At 42.2% G+C, this 19,349-nt stretch overlaps 1 protein-coding gene across 4 annotated transcripts in view; it reads right to left on the reverse strand.

Annotated features, from left to right (window-relative positions):
• Positions 1 to 19,349, reverse strand: part of SLC44A1 (solute carrier family 44 member 1) — an 851,962-nt gene that overhangs the window by 447,740 nt on the left and 384,873 nt on the right. For all 4 annotated transcript variants that reach the window (XR_003941047.1, XR_003941046.1, XM_030194328.1 and 1 more), the window contains exons 6-7: positions 7,594 to 7,763; positions 5,584 to 5,673 (exon numbers count right to left, since the gene is read on the reverse strand). Coding sequence is in view for 2 of the 4 variants with exons in the window: in XM_030194328.1 (XP_030050188.1) it covers positions 5,584 to 5,673; positions 7,594 to 7,763 (260 nt within the window). In the remaining 2 variants the exon portion in view is untranslated. The remainder of the gene's footprint in view (positions 1 to 5,583; positions 5,674 to 7,593; positions 7,764 to 19,349) is intronic.

The raw sequence follows: 19,349 nt of genomic DNA on the forward strand, positions 1-19,349 counted from the left end.
AATACCAGTATATCTGCTATTAAAGATGGTCTCTACTTGTATCGTAAGACTGAAACAATGGAAAGTGTTATTAGAAATAGGTTTCTTAATTTTCCTATAACCCACTGCCTATCAGCAGAAATACTGACTGACAGGTTACCAAGAAAGCTAAGAGCCAGAAGCCAGCAATACAGAAGACCATATTAATTGGACAAAACAGATGACTTCCTTAGAGTACCAACAGAAGCACACTATCAGTTGACAAACCAGAGATCCAAAACAGGTGACTGATCAACCTGCCAATTCAGCTGTCCCCAGACAAGGGATGTACTACAGGTGATGCCAATGCTTATAAAAGGTTACTGCTAAACGCTAAAACTAGGGCAAAACTGTAGGAAGCAACTTCCTAAGTCTGTGGAGAAAGGCTTGACATTCTGCCAATTGTTATGACCCCAAGCAGCCACAGTAGCATAGCACTAGAATACTGAACCTACATGTACCAAAAATTATAACTTGGCAGAAAGTCAGTCAAACTGTTCCTCTCTTAAAATGAAGAATCGCCTCAGGCATGTGGAAACATTCCTTTACAGAAGGCTAGTGCTTCAGAAAAACAATACATTGATAGGAAAGTTGTGCTTGAGTACTTAAACTATTACAGGGAGGAAAATAGTGGGAGGGAAATAAAAGAACAACTCCCAAAAAGTAGTAGTAGTTACAGTACTAAAATCCAGCTGAGGTAAGACAACTGAAAATGTAAATATACTGCAACTGCCGAAGAACAGAGAGTGAAAAGGTTTATCCGTTCATTTCCTGCACCCCATTCAGCTGTTGCAGAAGAAGCGCAACACGCCAGCAAAACACACCTCATATCTTGAGTGCAAGTAAAATCACTTCAGACAGGGTTCTTGGCTAAAAGAAAAAAAAAAAAGTGATTAATGCTCAGCCAGAAACAGAAAAGGGGTCGCCAGTGTAAGAAGAAAGAAAAGGAGGGATCTACCCCGTTCATAAATGACAGAACATAACCGCTGGAGTAAAGAGATTTCTCTCTCAGCGCCAAGTATAAACGAAAACAAAATCAACTTACGGTAAAACATGTCAGAGCTAACTGTACAAATTCTAACATCAGGAGCACGAACACCAATGCTCTGTACTCCAAACCAAAGAAAACAGCAGTGGAGGGAGAACATGGCACCAATGAATATCACCACAGCTCCAAAGAAATCTTAACGTTGTCTGAATTCTTTTTAAAGAACATAAGGCTCTCAAGAGAAACATCATGCTCTAGTAGCACACAGTAAGTTGACTAGGTCAGGAAATGTCTGAAACAACAGATCAGAAGCATGAAGCATCCATCGCTGGAGACAGAATACTGAATGTTCCACAGCTGCATGAATAAATAAGAACTTACCTCAGAGGCAAAAACTCAGATATACCTGCCACTATGGAAGAGAAGAAACCCACAGGGCAGACAAGTTGCTCCATGCCACAACCAACCATCACCCTGCTAGAAAGACAGCCAGGGTAGGTAGCCCAACACGGCTACCAGCATACCCCTGGCTCGACTATCACCCAGAAGAATCTGGGACAGGCGCTAACAGCCAGCAATCTAGAGCAGATGCACAATCTGTCCACCATCCGCTAGGAGACATAGTAAAAAAAAAAAAAAACCATAGTAAAAAACATAGTAAAACATAGTAGATGACGGCAGAAAAAGACCTGCACGGTCCATCCAGTCTGCCCAACAAGATAAATTCATTTGTGCTACTTTTTATTTGCACCTGTCCTCTTCAGGGCACAGACCGTATAAGTCTGGCCAGCACTATCCCCGCCTCCCAACTACCAGTCCCACCTCCCACCACCAGCTCTGGCACAGACCGTATAAGTCTGCCCAGCACTATCTCCACCTCCCAACCACCAGTCCCGCCTCCCACCACTGGCTCTGGCACAGACCGTATAAGTCTGCCCAGCACTATCCCCACCTCCCAACTACCAGTCCCGCATCCCACCACCAGCTCTGGCACAGACTGTATAAGTCTGCCCAGCACTATCCCTACCTCCCAACCAGCCCCGCCTCCCACCACCAGCTCTGACACAGTAGATGACGGCAGAAAAAGACCTGCACGGTCCATCCAGTCTGCCCAACAAGATAAATTCATATGTGCTACTTTTTATTTGTACCTGTCCTCTTCAGGGCACAGACCGTATAAGTCTGCCCAGCACTATCCCCGCCTCACAACCACTAGCCCAGCCTCCCACCACCAGCTCTGCCACCTAAACTTGGCTAAGCTCCCAAGGATACATTCCTTCTGAACAGGATTCCTTTATGTTTATCCCACGCATGTTTGAATTCTGTTACCATTTTCATCTCCACCACCTCCCACGGGAGGGCATTCTAAGCATCCACCACTCTCTCAGTGAAAAAGTACTTTCTGACATTTTTCTTGAGTCTGCCCCCCTTCAATCTCATTTCATGTCCTCTCGTTCTACCTCCTTCGTATCTCTGGAAAAGGTTTGTTTGCGGATTAATACTTTTCAAATATTTGAACGTCTGTATCATATCACCCGTTTCTCCTTTCCTCCAGAGTATACATGTTCAGGTCCGCAAGTCTCCCCTCATACGTCTTGTAACGCAAATCCTATACCATTCTCGTAGCTTTCCTTTGCACCACTTCAATTCTTTTTACATCCTTCGCAAGATATGGCTTCCAAAACTGAACACAATACTCCAGGTGGGGCCTCACCAATGACTTGTACAGGGGCATCAACACCTCCTTTCTTCTGCTGGTCACACCTCTCTCTATACAGCCTAGCAACCTTCTCGCTATGGCCACCGCCTTGTCACACTGTTTCGTCGCCTTCAGATCCTCAGATACTATCACCCCAAGATCTCTCTCCCCTTCTGTACCTATCAGACTCACCGCTTAACACATACAGTGGGGGAAATAAGTATTTGATCCCTTGCTGATTTTGTAAGTTTGCCCACTGACAAAGACATGAGCAGCCCATAATTGAAGGGTAGGTTATTGGTAACAGTGAGAGATAGCACATCACAAATTAAATCCGGAAAATCACATTGTGGAAAGTATATGAATTTATTTGCATTCTGCAGAGGGAAATAAGTATTTGATCCCCCACCAACCAGTAAGAGATCTGGCCCCTACAGACCAGGTAGATGCTCCAAATCAACTCGTTACCTGCATGACAGACAGCTGTCGGCAATGGTCACCTGTATGAAAGACACCTGTCCACAGACTCAGTGAATCAGTCAGACTCTAACCTCTACAAAATGGCCAAGAGCAAGGAGCTGTCTAAGGATGTCAGGGACAAGATCATACACCTGCACAAGGCTGGAATGGGCTACAAAACCATCAGTAAGACGCTGGGCGAGAAGGAGACAACTGTTGGTGCCATAGTAAGAAAATGGAAGAAGTACAAAATGACTGTCAATTGACAAAGATCTGGGGCTCCACGCAAAATCTCACCTCGTGGGGTATCCTTGATCATGAGGAAGGTTAGAAATCAGCCTACAACTACAAGGGGGGAACTTGTCAATGATCTCAAGGCAGCTGGGACCACTGTCACCACGAAAACCATTGGTAACACATTACGACATAACGGATTGCAATCCTGCAGTGCCCGCAAGGTCCCCCTGCTCCGGAAGGCACATGTGACGGCCCGTCTGAAGTTTGCCAGTGAACACCTGGATGATGCCGAGAGTGATTGGGAGAAGGTGCTGTGGTCAGATGAGACAAAAATTGAGCTCTTTGGCATGAACTCAACTCGCCGTGTTTGGAGGAAGAAAAATGCTGCCTATGACCCAAAGAACACCGTCCCCACTGTCAAGCATGGAGGTGGAAATGTTATGTTTTGGGGGTGTTTCTCTGCTAAGGGCACAGGACTACTTCACCGCATCAATGGGAGAATGGATGGGGCCATGTACCGTACAATTCTGAGTGACAACCTCCTTCCCTCCGCCAGGGCCTTAAAAATGGGTCGTGGCTGGGTCTTCCAGCACGACAATGACCCAAAACATACAGCCAAGGCAACAAAGGAGTGGCTCAGGAAGAAGCACATTAGGGTCATGGAGTGGCCTAGCCAGTCACCAGACCTTAATCCCATTGAAAACTTATGGAGGGAGCTGAAGCTGCGAGTTGCCAAGCGACAGCCCAGAACTCTTAATGATTTAGAGATGATCTGCAAAGAGGAGTGGACCAAAATTCCTCCTGACATGTGTGCAAACCTCATCATCAACTACAGAAGACGTCTGACCGCTGTGCTTGCCAACAAGGGTTTTGCCACCAAGTATTAGGTCTTGTTTGCCAGAGGGATTAAATACTTATTTCCCTCTGCAGAATGCAAATAAATTCATATACTTTCCACAATGTGATTTTCCGGATTTAATTTGTGATGTGCTATCTCTCACTGTTACCAATAACCTACCCTTCAATTATGGGCTGCTCATGTCTTTGTCAGTGGGCAAACTTACAAAATCAGCAAGGGATCAAATACTTATTTCCCCCACTGTACGTCTCCCGTGGATTTCTCTTCCCTAAGTGCATCACTTTGCATTTTTTCGCATTGAATTTTAATTGCCAAACCTTAGCCCATTCTTCAAGCTTCCGCAGATCCTTTTTCATGTTTTCCACGCCCTCCCGGGTGTCCACTCTGTTACAAATCTTAGTATCGTTCGCAAATAGGCAAACTTTACCTTCTAACCCTTCGGCAATGTCACTCACAGACAGAGAAAATACTGAACTTTCTAGACTGCACAATACTCTTAAGGGGGCAGATTACTTAGAACTATTTTCTCAGTCTCCTTCTGCTGGTGTGTGGCCAAAACCCACTGGTCTGACAAGGAAACATCATTTTAACTGCTCCCCTCTCCTCATATCTCTCTTCACATATACCTTCAAGAAACTGCGAGACACATATAGATCACAGAGTTATAAAAAAAACTGTTTGCTGAAGCAGGCATACAATTCTAGACTTCTTTTGTATGATGAGTTGTAAGACGAAAATTGTAATGGTAATTTTACTGGGTGATTGCAACTGGCCAGAGGTTTCTTTATACATAGCAGGCCCTTAGGATTTTTGCTTGTTGTGTCTTTCATAGGCATTTCAAAGGCGATGATGGCAGGACTATGCTGTGGGGGTAGGCATGGTGTGTGTAAACATCACTTCACTTCCCCATTTTCTTACCTAGCTTGCCTCTGCTTCCACCCCCACCCCATTTATCCATACCAAACATTAAGGGCTGGTGGATAGGTGGGGCATTGTCAAGTTTTGCCCAGGGCGCCATTTGTCCCGGTTGTAGAGCTCTAAAAACCTGAGGATGTTTTATCACATCTCCTCCCTAAAACATTACTAATAGCCATCTCCCCCAATTACAATAAGAATTCCTTTTGTGTATATCAAATAGAAAGGAGGGCCAAATCTGCCAAGTTGGGCTTCATATCTGGATGCCCTACATTTCCATAACTGTTATAGCTATAATGCTTCAGACAGCAGTCAACCTTAACATTCTGGAATCTTGTTCTCATCACTGCTGGGCAGACCAGAGGCAAACGTTGTGCCACAATATAACAGATAAGCAGGATCACTTACCTATTGACCCCAAGATGACTAGGATAGTCAGGATCCAAACCAGCACTCTAGAAATATACCTGATCATCACAATGAGAATCATAGATAACACTGCAAGGAAGAGAAACACATGCAACATGTTCAGCACGTCTAAAACCGCAGGGAGGGGGAGTATTGGGGAAAAGATTTTCAGATTCTTTGTATTTTTAGTAAGTTGGGTGTGCAGTTGAAATTGTAGTTCAAGGATGGGAAACTCAAGAGCAGTAAACTAGTCTTGGTTTTCATCAAAACCAAAACATGTTAATTAAAATATGTTCTCAGTAGGAGTTGGGAAGGATAAATCTTTCCAAACCAATGATGGCAGACAGGAACAGGAACTGGATCTGGATCACACAGCATTGACACTTTAGGCTATCTGGCTGAGCAGTGGGAAGGCAATACAACAGCCACAGAGAGAGCTGTCTACTTGCTGCAGTAGCTAATTTCCCTGCATCTACCTTGTCCTGACCAGCAAAATGAAATCAATTAGCAATCAGAGATGAGAAAACACTTTCTCCAAGTCTTACAGTGAGAAAGCTGGAGACACACAGTGAGGGGTTCATGAGAGTGCTGTGTAGAGGGAGGCAGTAAGAGGAGAAACTGTGGGGGCACACAGAGAAGAAAGCAGGGCACTCTGTAAATCTGAGTTTTCTTGAGGAAGGTGGGGGATAGCGAGGAAATGAGAAAGTTTTAAATCCAAGGTTCACCCACCCCCATTTCCTCTGCTTTGGCCTCTATAAATGATTCAGGCACCAGCCACATATGCAGATTGGTGCATTTTAACATCTTATGACCATGCACTGAAAAATATCCTGAAAACCAGACCCAGTCTGTGGTCCTCACACCCCACAATTGCTAACCCTAGTATGGATAAACACTAACAAGCCAACTCTAAGAGAGCTGCCAAAAGTGCATGTACATATTATACACATACAAATATATACCTACAAGCCAGTGGTTCTCAACCTTTTTTGCTGTCATGACCCACCTAGCTAACAATGCTCATGCGCATAACACATTGCACATGAGCCATTGTTGGAGAGAGGGGGGTCCTTAAATGATGCAGCAGGTCAATCTTTACTCACAACATTGAAGCCAGTTCTGAGGGGTGCTGTGGGTACTTGAGCACACCCAATATTGATCAAACTGTTTGTGACCGGGGAAGGGTCATTGGACTTAGCACCCCAACTCATTTTTATAAATTGGTTCCTATGACACACACTGTCACACTCTCTCAAGCATACACTTATGAACCTAGGCTCACCCTCTCTGCCAGATCCATTTTTTAAACTTCCAACAGAGAGAGCTAGTAGGAGTGGGAGCCTCAATGGTGAGTGGTGTGAAACAGGTTATATCCTCCTCTTCTTCTGCTATGGTGGGACTCATTTCTGGCCAATACTTCTGACAGGAAGTGGTAATGGTTATTTCAAGTACATGGCTTCCTATTCTGTACTCTAAGGCAGGAAATACAGAGAGCTGTTAAGAAAAATGCTGGAATTGCTGTCAAAATTTTTACTGACACACCAATATGTCATGACACCTGGTTGAGAACCACTGCTGTAAATTTCTCTCTAGACCAGCGGTTTTCAACCCAGTCCTCGGGACATACCCAGTCAGTAAAGTTTTCAAGATACCCATAAAGAATATGCATGAGATAAATTTGCATGCAATGCAGGTAGCAAATGTACACATTTCATGCATATTCACTGTAGGTTTCTTGAAAACCTAGCTGGCTGGGTTGAGAACTAGTACCCTATACTTACACTCACACCATAAATGCATATACATTTACCAAAAGCCAGTAGTGGGTAAATGGGAAATAACATTCAACTCGTTGCAATTTAAATATAGCTGTTACTGAACTGAAAAGCATTCTCAACCATATTTCCCAAGGGCTAATTTACCTGTCTCTAGCCTGATACCATGGACCACAAGGCAGTTACTATTACTAACACAGCACTAAGCAAAACTGATAATGAGAAAAACCATTACCTAGTGACAACAAGCAAAGTCCCATTATAATTTCTTTGCTGGTCATTACTCCACTAATCAGCCTGTGTAGGACACTATTGTCACTGACAAAAGTGATCAGGGCCTCTGCAAACTTGGCATAGCAGGAAATGTTCACAGGAGCACAGCGATGGAAGAATGGAATAGGTGCACTGGTGACACAAGAAAACAAAAGTAAAAAAAAAAAAAAAAAACAGAAAAAAAATTACTCCTATTTAATATAAAAATGCCACAACAACAAACAAATGGGAAGGTGAATGAGCATACATGTGCCAGCATCATTATAACAGCTTGGTGGCACAGCAGCTGCCATAATGAGGATGATTGTTGTAATGATGTTTAATGGATTTGGAAGCAAAGATGGTCTTCACCATATATAGAAGAGCAGATTCAAACAACAAACAGCTTTGTAAAGTGTGTTGGGGAGTGTTGGGGCTCAAAGCACAAAGTCCATGTGATACAGTTCCTGCTCAGAAATCCTCTCCCCATTTCTCACCAAAATAAATATTAAAAAAATTCAGCTTAATGAAGATACCCTTTCCTCCCTCACTACAGCAAGTAAAAAAAAAGTTTATTCAGGTTAATCTCAAGCATCATCATGTATCACAGGCATACTCAAAGAACACTGTTCCCTGGGCTTAATGGAACTCTTGTTAGGGGCTTGAGGGGCTTAAGGGGGCATATCAGTGAGGAATTATTGCAACATATACCTGCCAGTGGGTATGAGAAGAGAAGTAATTTAAACATGCCACCAAGAGTTCACATGATAATTTATAGTCAAAAACAAAACAGCATCATTAGGGCTAAGCTTTATTTCCTTTCCAAAAAGATGTTGGGGTTTATGTATTTATTTGCATTTTCTATTTGGCTACCAACTTCCACTACAGCAAAGCAAACTGATTCTCCTTGGAGTCAATGTGCTCTTGCTAGCAAGCAACGATGCATCCTGCACTCTCACATCACCCTTAAATTTCCACCGCTTAGTCACTTTGTCAGGACAGGGAGAAATGGTGGAAACCCTGTTCAGTGCACTGATAGAGACTGTCTACAAAAAAGGTGTGAGCTCTCAAAAGAAGGGTCAGAATCCCATGCAGGTATCACAGCTGTAACATTTGGGCCTTCCCAGTGGAAAGCGTGGTGGTCTAAGGAGCCCTGATGCTTGGTCCTCGGCCAAGGACCATTAGTGCAATGCTGTGGAGGCAAGGAGGGGTTACAGAATGGTGGAAACATCCTGCATATTTACAAACAAAAAACCATGGTCCCAAATCTCAGCCCTGGTTCTAATGTGAACTGAAAGAAAAATGGTGCAAAAGGAAACTGCCAGGTTAAAAAAAAGAAAAACTGATATACATAATACATGAATATAGCATGAACACCTGAAGAATGAATTTAAGGTAAATCAGCAAAAGCCATAACAAGAGGCACATACTTTCTTATTTTTATTTCTTTGGAATAAAAAGTATTTTTCTGATCAAATCATTGGGACTAAACAACTGAAAACATCAAAACATGACTAGTATTGTTACTTATATAAAAGTTTTGCTAATAATATTGCATTTACACTAACATGACAATCTACAACTGTATTCAAAATCCCTTTATCTCTCTCCCTGTCACTGCCCATGGTGTTACTTCTAAAACTTGCACTTCAAGCACCAACTTGGTAAGCCTGTGGTGCAGACTGCTGAAGAGACACTTCTGCCATTATGAACGAAGAAGCAACAACAGTGAAGGAAGGATGGCTTCACAAAAGAGCTGAATACCGATGGTTGGAGCTGCACACTGGTATTAGAGAATACAGAATCGTGCTGTGCTCTCTCTCTCTCTCTCTCTCTCTCTACCAGCTGATCAAGGGATATAACCCCCATCTTCTGGTCTAGTCTGGAGGACTAAAGTAAAGAAAATTCAGATGGTCAATTGAACTTCAATTGTGAAAGCGAGGTGAGAAGCTGAGGCTCTGCCCCCCTTTTTTGTCTTTCAGGAGCTGCTGATCGTAGTCTTGGATGTGCAGTAATAGCCAGGTGAAGAAATGCTTTACCTCTTGTTAGTGGTTTGTAAACCCCTGATGCAACCTAATTGGCGAAACGTGGGCATGTCGGGCCTATTCTAATAAAGATTTTCTGGGAATGGTTTATTTGACTTCATTTTAGTATTACTGCTATTCACGGGATTATCCTTGTGAGATTCTCTGCCCAAATCTTCTCATTATGAGATCTTCATTGGGTGTTACCATCCTAGCCTGGATCTGTCTTTTCCCTCAGCCCCAATTCCATAGCTAGGTATCTGCTGAGTACTGGCTTAGATCTTGATACAAACGTGCCCTCTATGCTGAATGGCAGTGCGTTGAAAAGTTGGATACCAAAAGCAGACTTGTACAGAGGGGCAGCAGGGCTATGTCTAAGCTTCCAGAGAAAGATGGCAAAGTAAGTTAGCAAGGAGAAGCAGCAGCAGAGTTTTGGTATCTATCACTAGTACAATGTTGAGGTTGGAGAGAGGAGATAGGTCACTGCCACATTCCCCATTTCATGGCAAAAGAGACAAGTGATCTAATTTCAGGCAGTCAAAGCTGGCACAGCTGACCAATCTTACTAGTGGTGGTAAGGCAAACATGGGCCTTACCAGGACTATATTAGTATAATGCTGGGGTAACTTAGTGGGTCACAGTCCTTATCTGCAGATATCCACTATGTTACTACAGCCACCTAGTGTTATGGGGAAAGAGTAAGAACCAAGGAAGCCAGGTTTCAAATCCCACTTTACTCACTGGGGCTTTGTATAAAACATTGGGCACATTGCCTTAGGTACAAACTTAAGACTAACTTTAATAACTTGTGTTAGCAGGCACTAACATCTTGTTGGGCAGACTGGATGGACCATGCAGGTCTTTTTCTGCCGTCATCTACTATGTTACTATGTTACTACTGCACATTAAAAGCATTAATGTGGTTTAACAAATGTTATTTAGCCCATTATTGTCAGTGGGATCTATTTATTAATAACAATGTGTATTGTTAATACTTAATGCAAGAACATTAAAACACATGAGTAAATCTAGCCCTCTATATCGAATTCTAACTATCTTATAATATTTGGAAAGGTGATTCATCAAATAAAAAACCCAAATGGCATGCCTGGACCTTAAACTATTCATTTTACTGTTCTTGAAATCTCCACAGTACTTTTTACCAGCAGCTCCCATTTGCTCCCTTAGTATTTTTTTTTTACTTAGAACCTTCCTGTGTGCCTCCACATGAAAGGCCATGGAGTATAATCTCTATATACTTCATGGAACTTCAAGTATGTTACTGAGGTTGCTAAGAATCTCAGAACCTCCATTACCCAAACGTAGTATCATCCAGTGTCTAACACAGAAGTTTCCGCGGTCCTTATTCTTCCACCTTGAATGAGCTCCTCTACATTCTTCTTTTGAGCGTTATAAAGGAAACACCTGCCCAGTTAGGCCACAATCACATGTACTATGAAGGCCATTAGTAACTCTTCCATAAGACCTTGGAAACTGACCATTTTTGGTCATTTCTATAGCACAACTAGACGTATGTAGCGCCGTACACATTATATGCAGGTACTTTCTCTGTCCCTAGAGGGCTTACAATCTAAGTTTTTGGTACCTGGGGCAATGGAGGGTTAAGTGACTTGCCCAATGTCACAAGGAGCTACAGTGGGAATCAAACCCAGGTTGTCAGGATCAAAGGCCGCTGAACTAACCATTAGGCCAATCCTCTATTTTCTTTAGTAAATATCGTCCCAATACATATTACCTTCTTCAGTACCTACCGGTTGATATAGCAGAACGTAACTTCCTTTACTATTCTGCATATTGAAAAATTATGTCTTACCTGATAATTATCTTTCCTTGAGTCACAGCAGATGAATCCAGAGACTTGTGGGTTATGATCATCTACCAGCAGGTGGCAATAGTACCAAACTGAACTCTGCCACATAGGATGGTATGCTTCTTGATCGGGCAGTATTTCTCACAACAAAGCAGAAGGAATAATAAAGCAAACATTTTATTCCTCCTTACAGAAATAAGGCATAAACCTCTAGTGTCAACTGCATAATAGGGTGGAACACTGGATTCATCTGCTGTGACTAGAGGAAAGAAAATTATCAGGTAAGACAATTTTACCCTCCTCGTCATCAGACGCAGATGAATCCAGAGACGTGGGATGTAGCAAAGCAGTCCATAAGTAGGGTGGGAACCAGACACAGCCATGGAAAGAACTGACGCCCCGAATGATGCTTTAGACCTAGCCAAAATCATCAACCAGACAAGGTCTGGAAAACATGTGTCACAAGGACCACGTACAGGTCCCTTCATTGAAGAGAATGAAGAGGAGACACGCGCAAAGGACATATGCCCAAGCAATAGATGCCTGACTCCAGCGATCTGTGGCTGCATATGAGGCTGCAATGCCCTGACTGGGGCCCACCAGTAGTAGGAAGGGTGGCCTGAAGGTACCAAAAAAGGCCCACAGCAACCGCAATATAAAGCAGCAGATGGAAACTCCCAGGATGATTTTCCTCCCAAAGAATGGAGGAAATGGCTGATTAATGGAAATGTGGATACCACCACAGGCAACAATGGCAGGGCCATGCTGAGAGTCACCATTGACTCTGAGACATGAATAAGGGATCTGCACAGAACACTGTCGGGATTTCAAATTAGTGATAGAACCAAACAAAAAATGCCAAGCTGACCATGCAGAGATGGAGCCAGTTCAAGCACAAATGCACACAGGAGAACTCCAAGGTAATACAGCGTGGATTCTTGTCGCACGATAGAGCTAAGCCTGAGCTCCAGGCTTGGAGACAAGCAAAGCCCTATAGACATAGGAAGAGCTGAAATATGATGCCAGCTAGCGACATTCTGCACAGAAAGGGCTGAGCTGTGCACTACAAAACACTAGAGGTGCACTCCCCAGCTAGAACAGATTCCCCAACAAAGTGGGAAAGTCACAGATGACAAGGACAAGAACAGTCCGAGAGTCAGATACAAAACAGCATTGAAGCTGTTGTGTATGTTCAGAGACAGGTGCACTTCCACTTCCATGAATGGCGCAGTACTCCTCATCCAGAGATGCAGCTGCGCCCAGAGACAGAGCTGCACCACAGAGCCAGACAAGAAGCAGTGCTCCATAATCAGAGATGGAGAAAGAGCAATCCATTATTGCAGCCTGTGTCCAAAATGGCTGTCACCGACTGAAGAGAGGTACTGTTACAAAACACACCAAAATCGCTCCTGTGCTGGCCAAACAGTATTGTCCCCAAAACACAGGCAAACCACCACACAGGCTTCTCAAAAAAATAGTGTACTGCCTAAGGTGCAATAACCTGAACAGCACAAAACTGGCAGAGGGGAAGAATTGAAAGTTCATACTCACAATTTTGTCGGTGTTACCAATACCCACAGGCTTTCTAACTCCTATCAGGTGGCTAAATCCAGACAGTTATAGGAGCGCAGACAAACCCCCTTTCTCCAGAATGTCACATAAGCAGAAACCTGCTCTCTTCCAGCATTATTTTTTTCAAAGTCTGTGAGAAGGAGGAAATGGCAGGAGAGGAGAGAAAGGGGAAAGATCTGGCACCACCAGGTGTACCCTAAGTCAGGTACCTCTACTGGCCTAGACACTCCCAAGCTCAACTGAACCAGGGAACCTGGAACAGGAGCCACAGAAGCAGAAGAAACCAGGAGTGTGAGAGACCATCCACCATCTGCTGGAGATAGAGAATACTGACTGACCAAGGAATGTACCATCGTCCTATGTGGCAGAGTTCAGTTTGGTACTCTATCACCACCTGCTGTAGATGTCATAACCCACAAGTCTATGGATTTGTCTGCTGCTGATGACAAGGAAATGTTGCACCATAAATAAGCATTAGAGGGTAATTTTATAACAGAAACCTAGGTGGAAATTCTAAAGAGGTGCCTATTTTATAAAGGAAAACAAAAAACAAAGATAATGTATACATATTCCTAAACAATTTGCACCATCATGCCAAAATTTTCTTTTGTCTCTTTCTGAATTGGTTTTGTTTCATAACTACCTCTTTTTTTTTTAAGTGTTGCTTTTTCATCAGAATACTGGTGTAGCTATTTATTATTTGAGAGTGACTCAGGTTCAATGTAGCTTATATAACAATTAAATGAATGATTCATATTAAAAATTACATAAACAGATTATAAAGTACAATAAATAATGCTATAATATTGGCTTTGTAAAATTAATATAACATATTATGAAAAGGATGAGACTTGTGTGTGATGATGAAGCTCCCACCTCAGGTTCCCAGATCCCTCTTTCACTCAGGGTGAGCTGGTTCTCAGTATGCAGATTTTATGCAACTTAATGTCCTACCCCTTTCTACTCGGGGTGACCTGCTTCTCAACCAAAGGCAAACAGAGTCAGGTCTTATCAACAGGATCTTTCATACAAATCTTTATTCCAGCCTCTGGGGCACACTTCTCTTAGCTTAAAACACTTTCACAAGCTTGAACAGTTCTTCTTGCTTAACCCGTTCATTTCTTCCTACTCAGTGCAATCTTCCATTTTAAACATTTCTTCTTCCTGAGCCCTCTCTCACAAGCCTTGGGCTCAGTCATAGATTTCTACTTGCACAGTTCTGACCCAACAGAGTTCTTCCCACTGGGCCCACTCACACAGGCATTTGGACTCAACATTAACTCAGTCCAGGACACATAGTCCCTCCTTGTAGCACCCAGCTCTAGACACCCAGTCTTTTCCTCTGGGACACCCAGTACCTCTTTGCTGTTCCAGACACACAGTTTTTTCACCACCAGGACATAGGGCTCAGCCAATACTTCACAGGGAGATCCTTCTGCTTAGCTACCAGCTCTCCTCTCCAGCCCCTAGCTTTCCTCCTCCCCCTTCTCACAACTCAGGAGGGGTGTTAAGTAGTTAATGGCCAAACAGGACCCAGCCCCTAATCGGCTGCACCTGTTCCCTCCTCCAGGACTCTCCCCGGTCCTAGCGACCTCCAGCTATACCTGCCCTTACTGGCTCCCTTCAGCAACTCACCCAGCCCTTCTCCCTGGACATTTTTAGGGCAACAGCGCCCTCTAGGGGCCTAACCAGGGTAGGACAGCCTCTTCCTTGTTACAATATGTGGTGAATTAACCTGGATGCAACTGTTCTTAAGGGTTGATGGATAGATAAGAAAATTAAATCATAATTAAGTTTGTAAACAAAGAAGTAAAGATGAATAAATATGGGTACAATTAGGGCTAGATAGAATTAGGGAGGAAAGAAGAAGTGAAATTAATTGCACGAATAGATAATATTCAAGTAGAATTCTCTGTTTTCTGAAAGGCTAAATTGAAAAAAAATGAGTTTTCAGTAGGTTTCGGAAGGGCAGGTGAATCTGTGAATTTAATTGTTTTTGGTAGAGAATTCCAAATTTTAGTACCTTGATATGAGAAACTGGCACTGTGAATTTTTTATAGATTACATTCATATGAATAGGGAAATGCAGAATGAGATTCTCTGTATGATGATATAGTAACATAACATAGTAGATGACGGCAGAAAAAGACCTGCACGGTCCATCCAGTCTGCCCAACAAGATAAACTCATATATGCTACTTTTTGTGTATACCTTACCTTGATTTGTCTGATATGGTATTATGTGGGGGTAATTCAATGAGATTGTTCATATATGATGGAACAGAACCATATAGAATATGGTGAATAAAAGCACAGAACTTGAAAGACATTCTATCTTTTATTGGTAACCAGTGTACATTATAATAAAGAGGAGTTGCTTTGGCGAAGGAAGGTGATCCACATATGAAGCGTGCAGCGGAATTTTGAGCACTTTGTAATGTTTTGATAAGGCCGCCTTTAATTTCTACATAAATGGAGTTGCAGTAGTTGAATTCTGTTAGTACTAGGGTTTGAAGTACGAAAGACTGATTTAGTGAAAAAGGTCTTAATCTCTTCAGTTTCCAAAGTGAATTAAAGACACTTGAGACCACCAAAGAAACCTGACTTTCAAGGGGACGGAACTGATCAACTGCGATTCCTAGTATTTTCATTGTTAAGGGGATAAGTGATGTTCTCTAATGTAAATTTTTTAAGATTTATGGGGTGGTGAGGGTTAGTTACTATTAAAGTTAAATTTTTCAGTATTGAGTTTTAATTTAAAATTAGATGCCCAAGATTCCATTAATTTGATGGCTAATTTGATCAAGTTCATTAGTTTATATAATTCTTTAGAGAATGGGATATAAATGGTGACATCATCAACGTAAATGAATGATGAACAACTATTTATTTCTAGTAGATAACCTAGGGGAATCATCATGATATTGAACAGAGAAGAACCTTGAGGTACTCCACAATCAGACCACATTAAAGAAATTGTACTCGATTGTTTGACCTGATATGATCTGGACTATAGAGAGCCACAGATTCCATAATGATCAAGGATATTTAGAAGAATATTATGGTCAACAGTGTCAAAGGCACTAGACATATAAAACTGAAGTATTAATATTTTGATTTGAGAGTGTATTTATCCCTCCTAGTATAGTGGGCCAGCCATGGTATCTAGAAGTGAACAAATAATCCAAGGCTGCTGCTGTTTATTTTTCTGACTTATCTAGACTCCATAATCACCTAAGAGGTGCACTCACTCTGAATAATACAGGAGATAATAATGAGAAGTCGACAATAGATATGAGAAATCAATACATAAGCTTTTATTTAATACTCACCAAATCAATTGTTACCAGATCATTTTCAAACGTATTCAAAGGACAAGAATCTTTTTCATTTCTCATAGGGAGGTCAGCCAATGATACTAATAGGTGTCACTGGTTCTGAAAACTCCAAAGACTGTTCAAGCTGTCAGCTTATATACCCTTTTAAGTCCTATCTTTTACATTAGTTTCTATTAATTACAATTAGCAAACACGTTAGTTTCGACCGCAATGATTAGGCAGTCCTAGTTTCGACCAAGATGACTATTCTGTCCTCCAAGTTTCGACCAGCCCCCCTCAAAGTTGTTTTCTTGCACCTGCCTAACTACTCATCCATGATTTGCAAGATATCTTTGACTACTGCTTCTCGTTATGCCCCTGTACATCTGGCATTTTTACCTCAGATCAGCTCTTTTTGCAAACTTGCCAAGTTTCACTTATCCTTCAGGCTGTCACAATCCTGTGTTGCACTAATTCTGTTAAATCTTAGGTCAGAGACAGTTTATGATTTTAGGCCTAGTTGGCTGCTAGAAGCCTCTTGACCTGTTTTTCCCAGAAGGCAAGTAATAACAATATTCTACATATACCCTCTTGAACGGCCTATAGGGCTTTCACATGTGGATCTTCTAGCATGTGGCCATCCATTCCAGAGGGCTCCTAGAGTCCAGTGAGTGGGAGTAGTACCAAGGGTAGCATAACTGCTCTGTCACAGGGTGCAAAAAAAGCCTTAACGAGAAGCAACATGTGGGCAATGGGATACCTGCAAACGTGAAAGGGTATTGGGATATTCCCATTGATTAACCATCCCAGGGAACCTGATTATCCTACACCACCCCTCTAGAGTGGAGTGAAACTCAGGCAACAGAATTCAAAGTGATCTACCAATCATTTATAATAAAACCTATTAGATGGAGTAAATATTGTTCACAAGCTAATATACGATAAATGATATAGTATTTCATCAATAAGCAACTTAATAACTAAAGCTAATATTGGATAAATCAGGCATTACTTCAATTCGCCATTCTGTAATTATATTCAGATCAGCATTAACATTTTTAAACCATAGTTGTAGGTCCTTCTATTATGGGGAACACAGAGCGCCTTAAAGGGTGCATACGAATATAATCTGCTTCCTCTGCATCTTATGTAAGCTTCACATTAGTCATAAGGCCATATTGACCTGCAGGATCATTCTTGCTCAAAGCAGTTTCAATTAAGCGTTCAACTAAACCTCTAACACATGGAATAATACAGAATCCTACAAGTACAAATACTGCAACACAAACAATAACTGTGATCGCAGCTGAAATAATGACCATTTTCCATTTACCAAAAGCTTTATCCATCCATCCGGTCCAGGAAGTGTCAACACCAGAGTTGGCAGCAAGTTCTTCAGAAAGTGAAGTGAGGCCTTTCAAAGCTCTGGTAATTGATCCATCTGGAGCGGTGTTATTTGAGATAAAAGTACAGTATTGAGTACCTAGTTTCTTACAGGCTCCTTCTTCCGAAGCTAGTATCATGTCAAGAACCATCCTGTTCTCCATAGTCATTCTGCTGGTGGCATCTAATTGGGCTGCTATTCCCTGAACAGCATCTCTTGTGTAATTGACAAATCTCTGCTGATTATAATATATGTAATTGATCCAGTCCACATTTTTGTTAATAGTGGTCAACCAAAAGAAAACAGACTCAAATCCAGCAGCGATTTGATTTCGGGTCTTGAATTCATCAGGAACTCCTCTAGGAACTCCAATTGCGTCTATATAGACATGTTCATCAAAAGAGCCAGGCAACGAGGCATCTCTTTTTGCTTGTTGCAAGGAGGAGGAGTGCAGTGAGCGCAGGGAGGCAATGACAATTGGAATTACCAAATTAACAAGGGCACATTGTCCTTGCCAATTCCTATGCAATGTATGGTAGAGGACATTGGTTCCACAATACCACAACACGTCAGCTCGAGCCCGAGTGAAGTCAGTGAGATTTATCTGATCTGTTTTGGTTTCTGATGTAATGGTAGTATTGCAGGATGTCAAATTACCTACAAATCAGGGATTCCTGGTTGGGTATCTGGCAAAGCAGGTTTGGAACAAGGTTTTGGGATCTGGTACTCTGAATGAGGGAGGTACTCTTTGGCGCAGGGGTAAATAAGGGTAATGTTTAGCAAGGGGTTCACAGGATTTGTTAATAGCATGTGATCCTTGGAGTAACTCTAACATACACCAGAAACCATCTGGATGGTTGTGAAGATCAAAGGGGAAGGGAACAACTACAGATTCTGATCGGGCTTCTGTGCAAAAATAGCAGTTGGAAACATTCAAACTTGCAGTGGTGTGATGGTCCCATTCAAGCTACAAATTGTGTTCACCAAATCCAGTTTCCAATGCAACTAGATCCTTTGCGCTAGCAACTTGGTGAACTTGATAAGGGATTTTGATTTCAGGAGCATGGATCAGCATCAGTAGGTTGTGGGTAGTTTGAGGTGGAGGGACAATAAGGAATGTGCCAATGGGGTCTCTACCAGAAGCATCTATTCCAAGGGAATATGCTTGGTTAAGTGGCTGATGTCACCCCTCTAAAGGTGATGGCAATAGGGTTGCATTTACTCATTTGGCAGTGACTGACATCTATCCATGGTTCTAAAATTGTAATACTCTTTCTGAAGGGATTATCATTACCTTGGTATTGACCGTAGCCTGCATACCACCACACCATTGACCAGCTTCCGCATGAGGAAAAAGGACACATGTAAATGTCATATGCTGAGTAATACTTTTGCATAATCAAATCACTACATCTCGTAAAGGCACAGACATCAAGGGTAACTGTAACTCTCTCATTAGTAAGAGCCAACTCAACCCTATAGGCTGTCTGGACCTACAATCTGGGACGCAGAAGGTATAGGGATAGTGGAAAGGTAACAGAACAAAAATAAAATGACAGTCATGGTGGGTAGTGTTTAGAACACAAAGGTAAAAGAGCAAAGTATGTGGTC

The sequence above is a fragment of the Microcaecilia unicolor genome, chromosome 2, assembly GCF_901765095.1.
Source record: "Microcaecilia unicolor chromosome 2, aMicUni1.1, whole genome shotgun sequence".
In the NCBI taxonomy this organism is placed as follows: domain Eukaryota; kingdom Metazoa; phylum Chordata; class Amphibia; order Gymnophiona; family Siphonopidae; genus Microcaecilia; species Microcaecilia unicolor.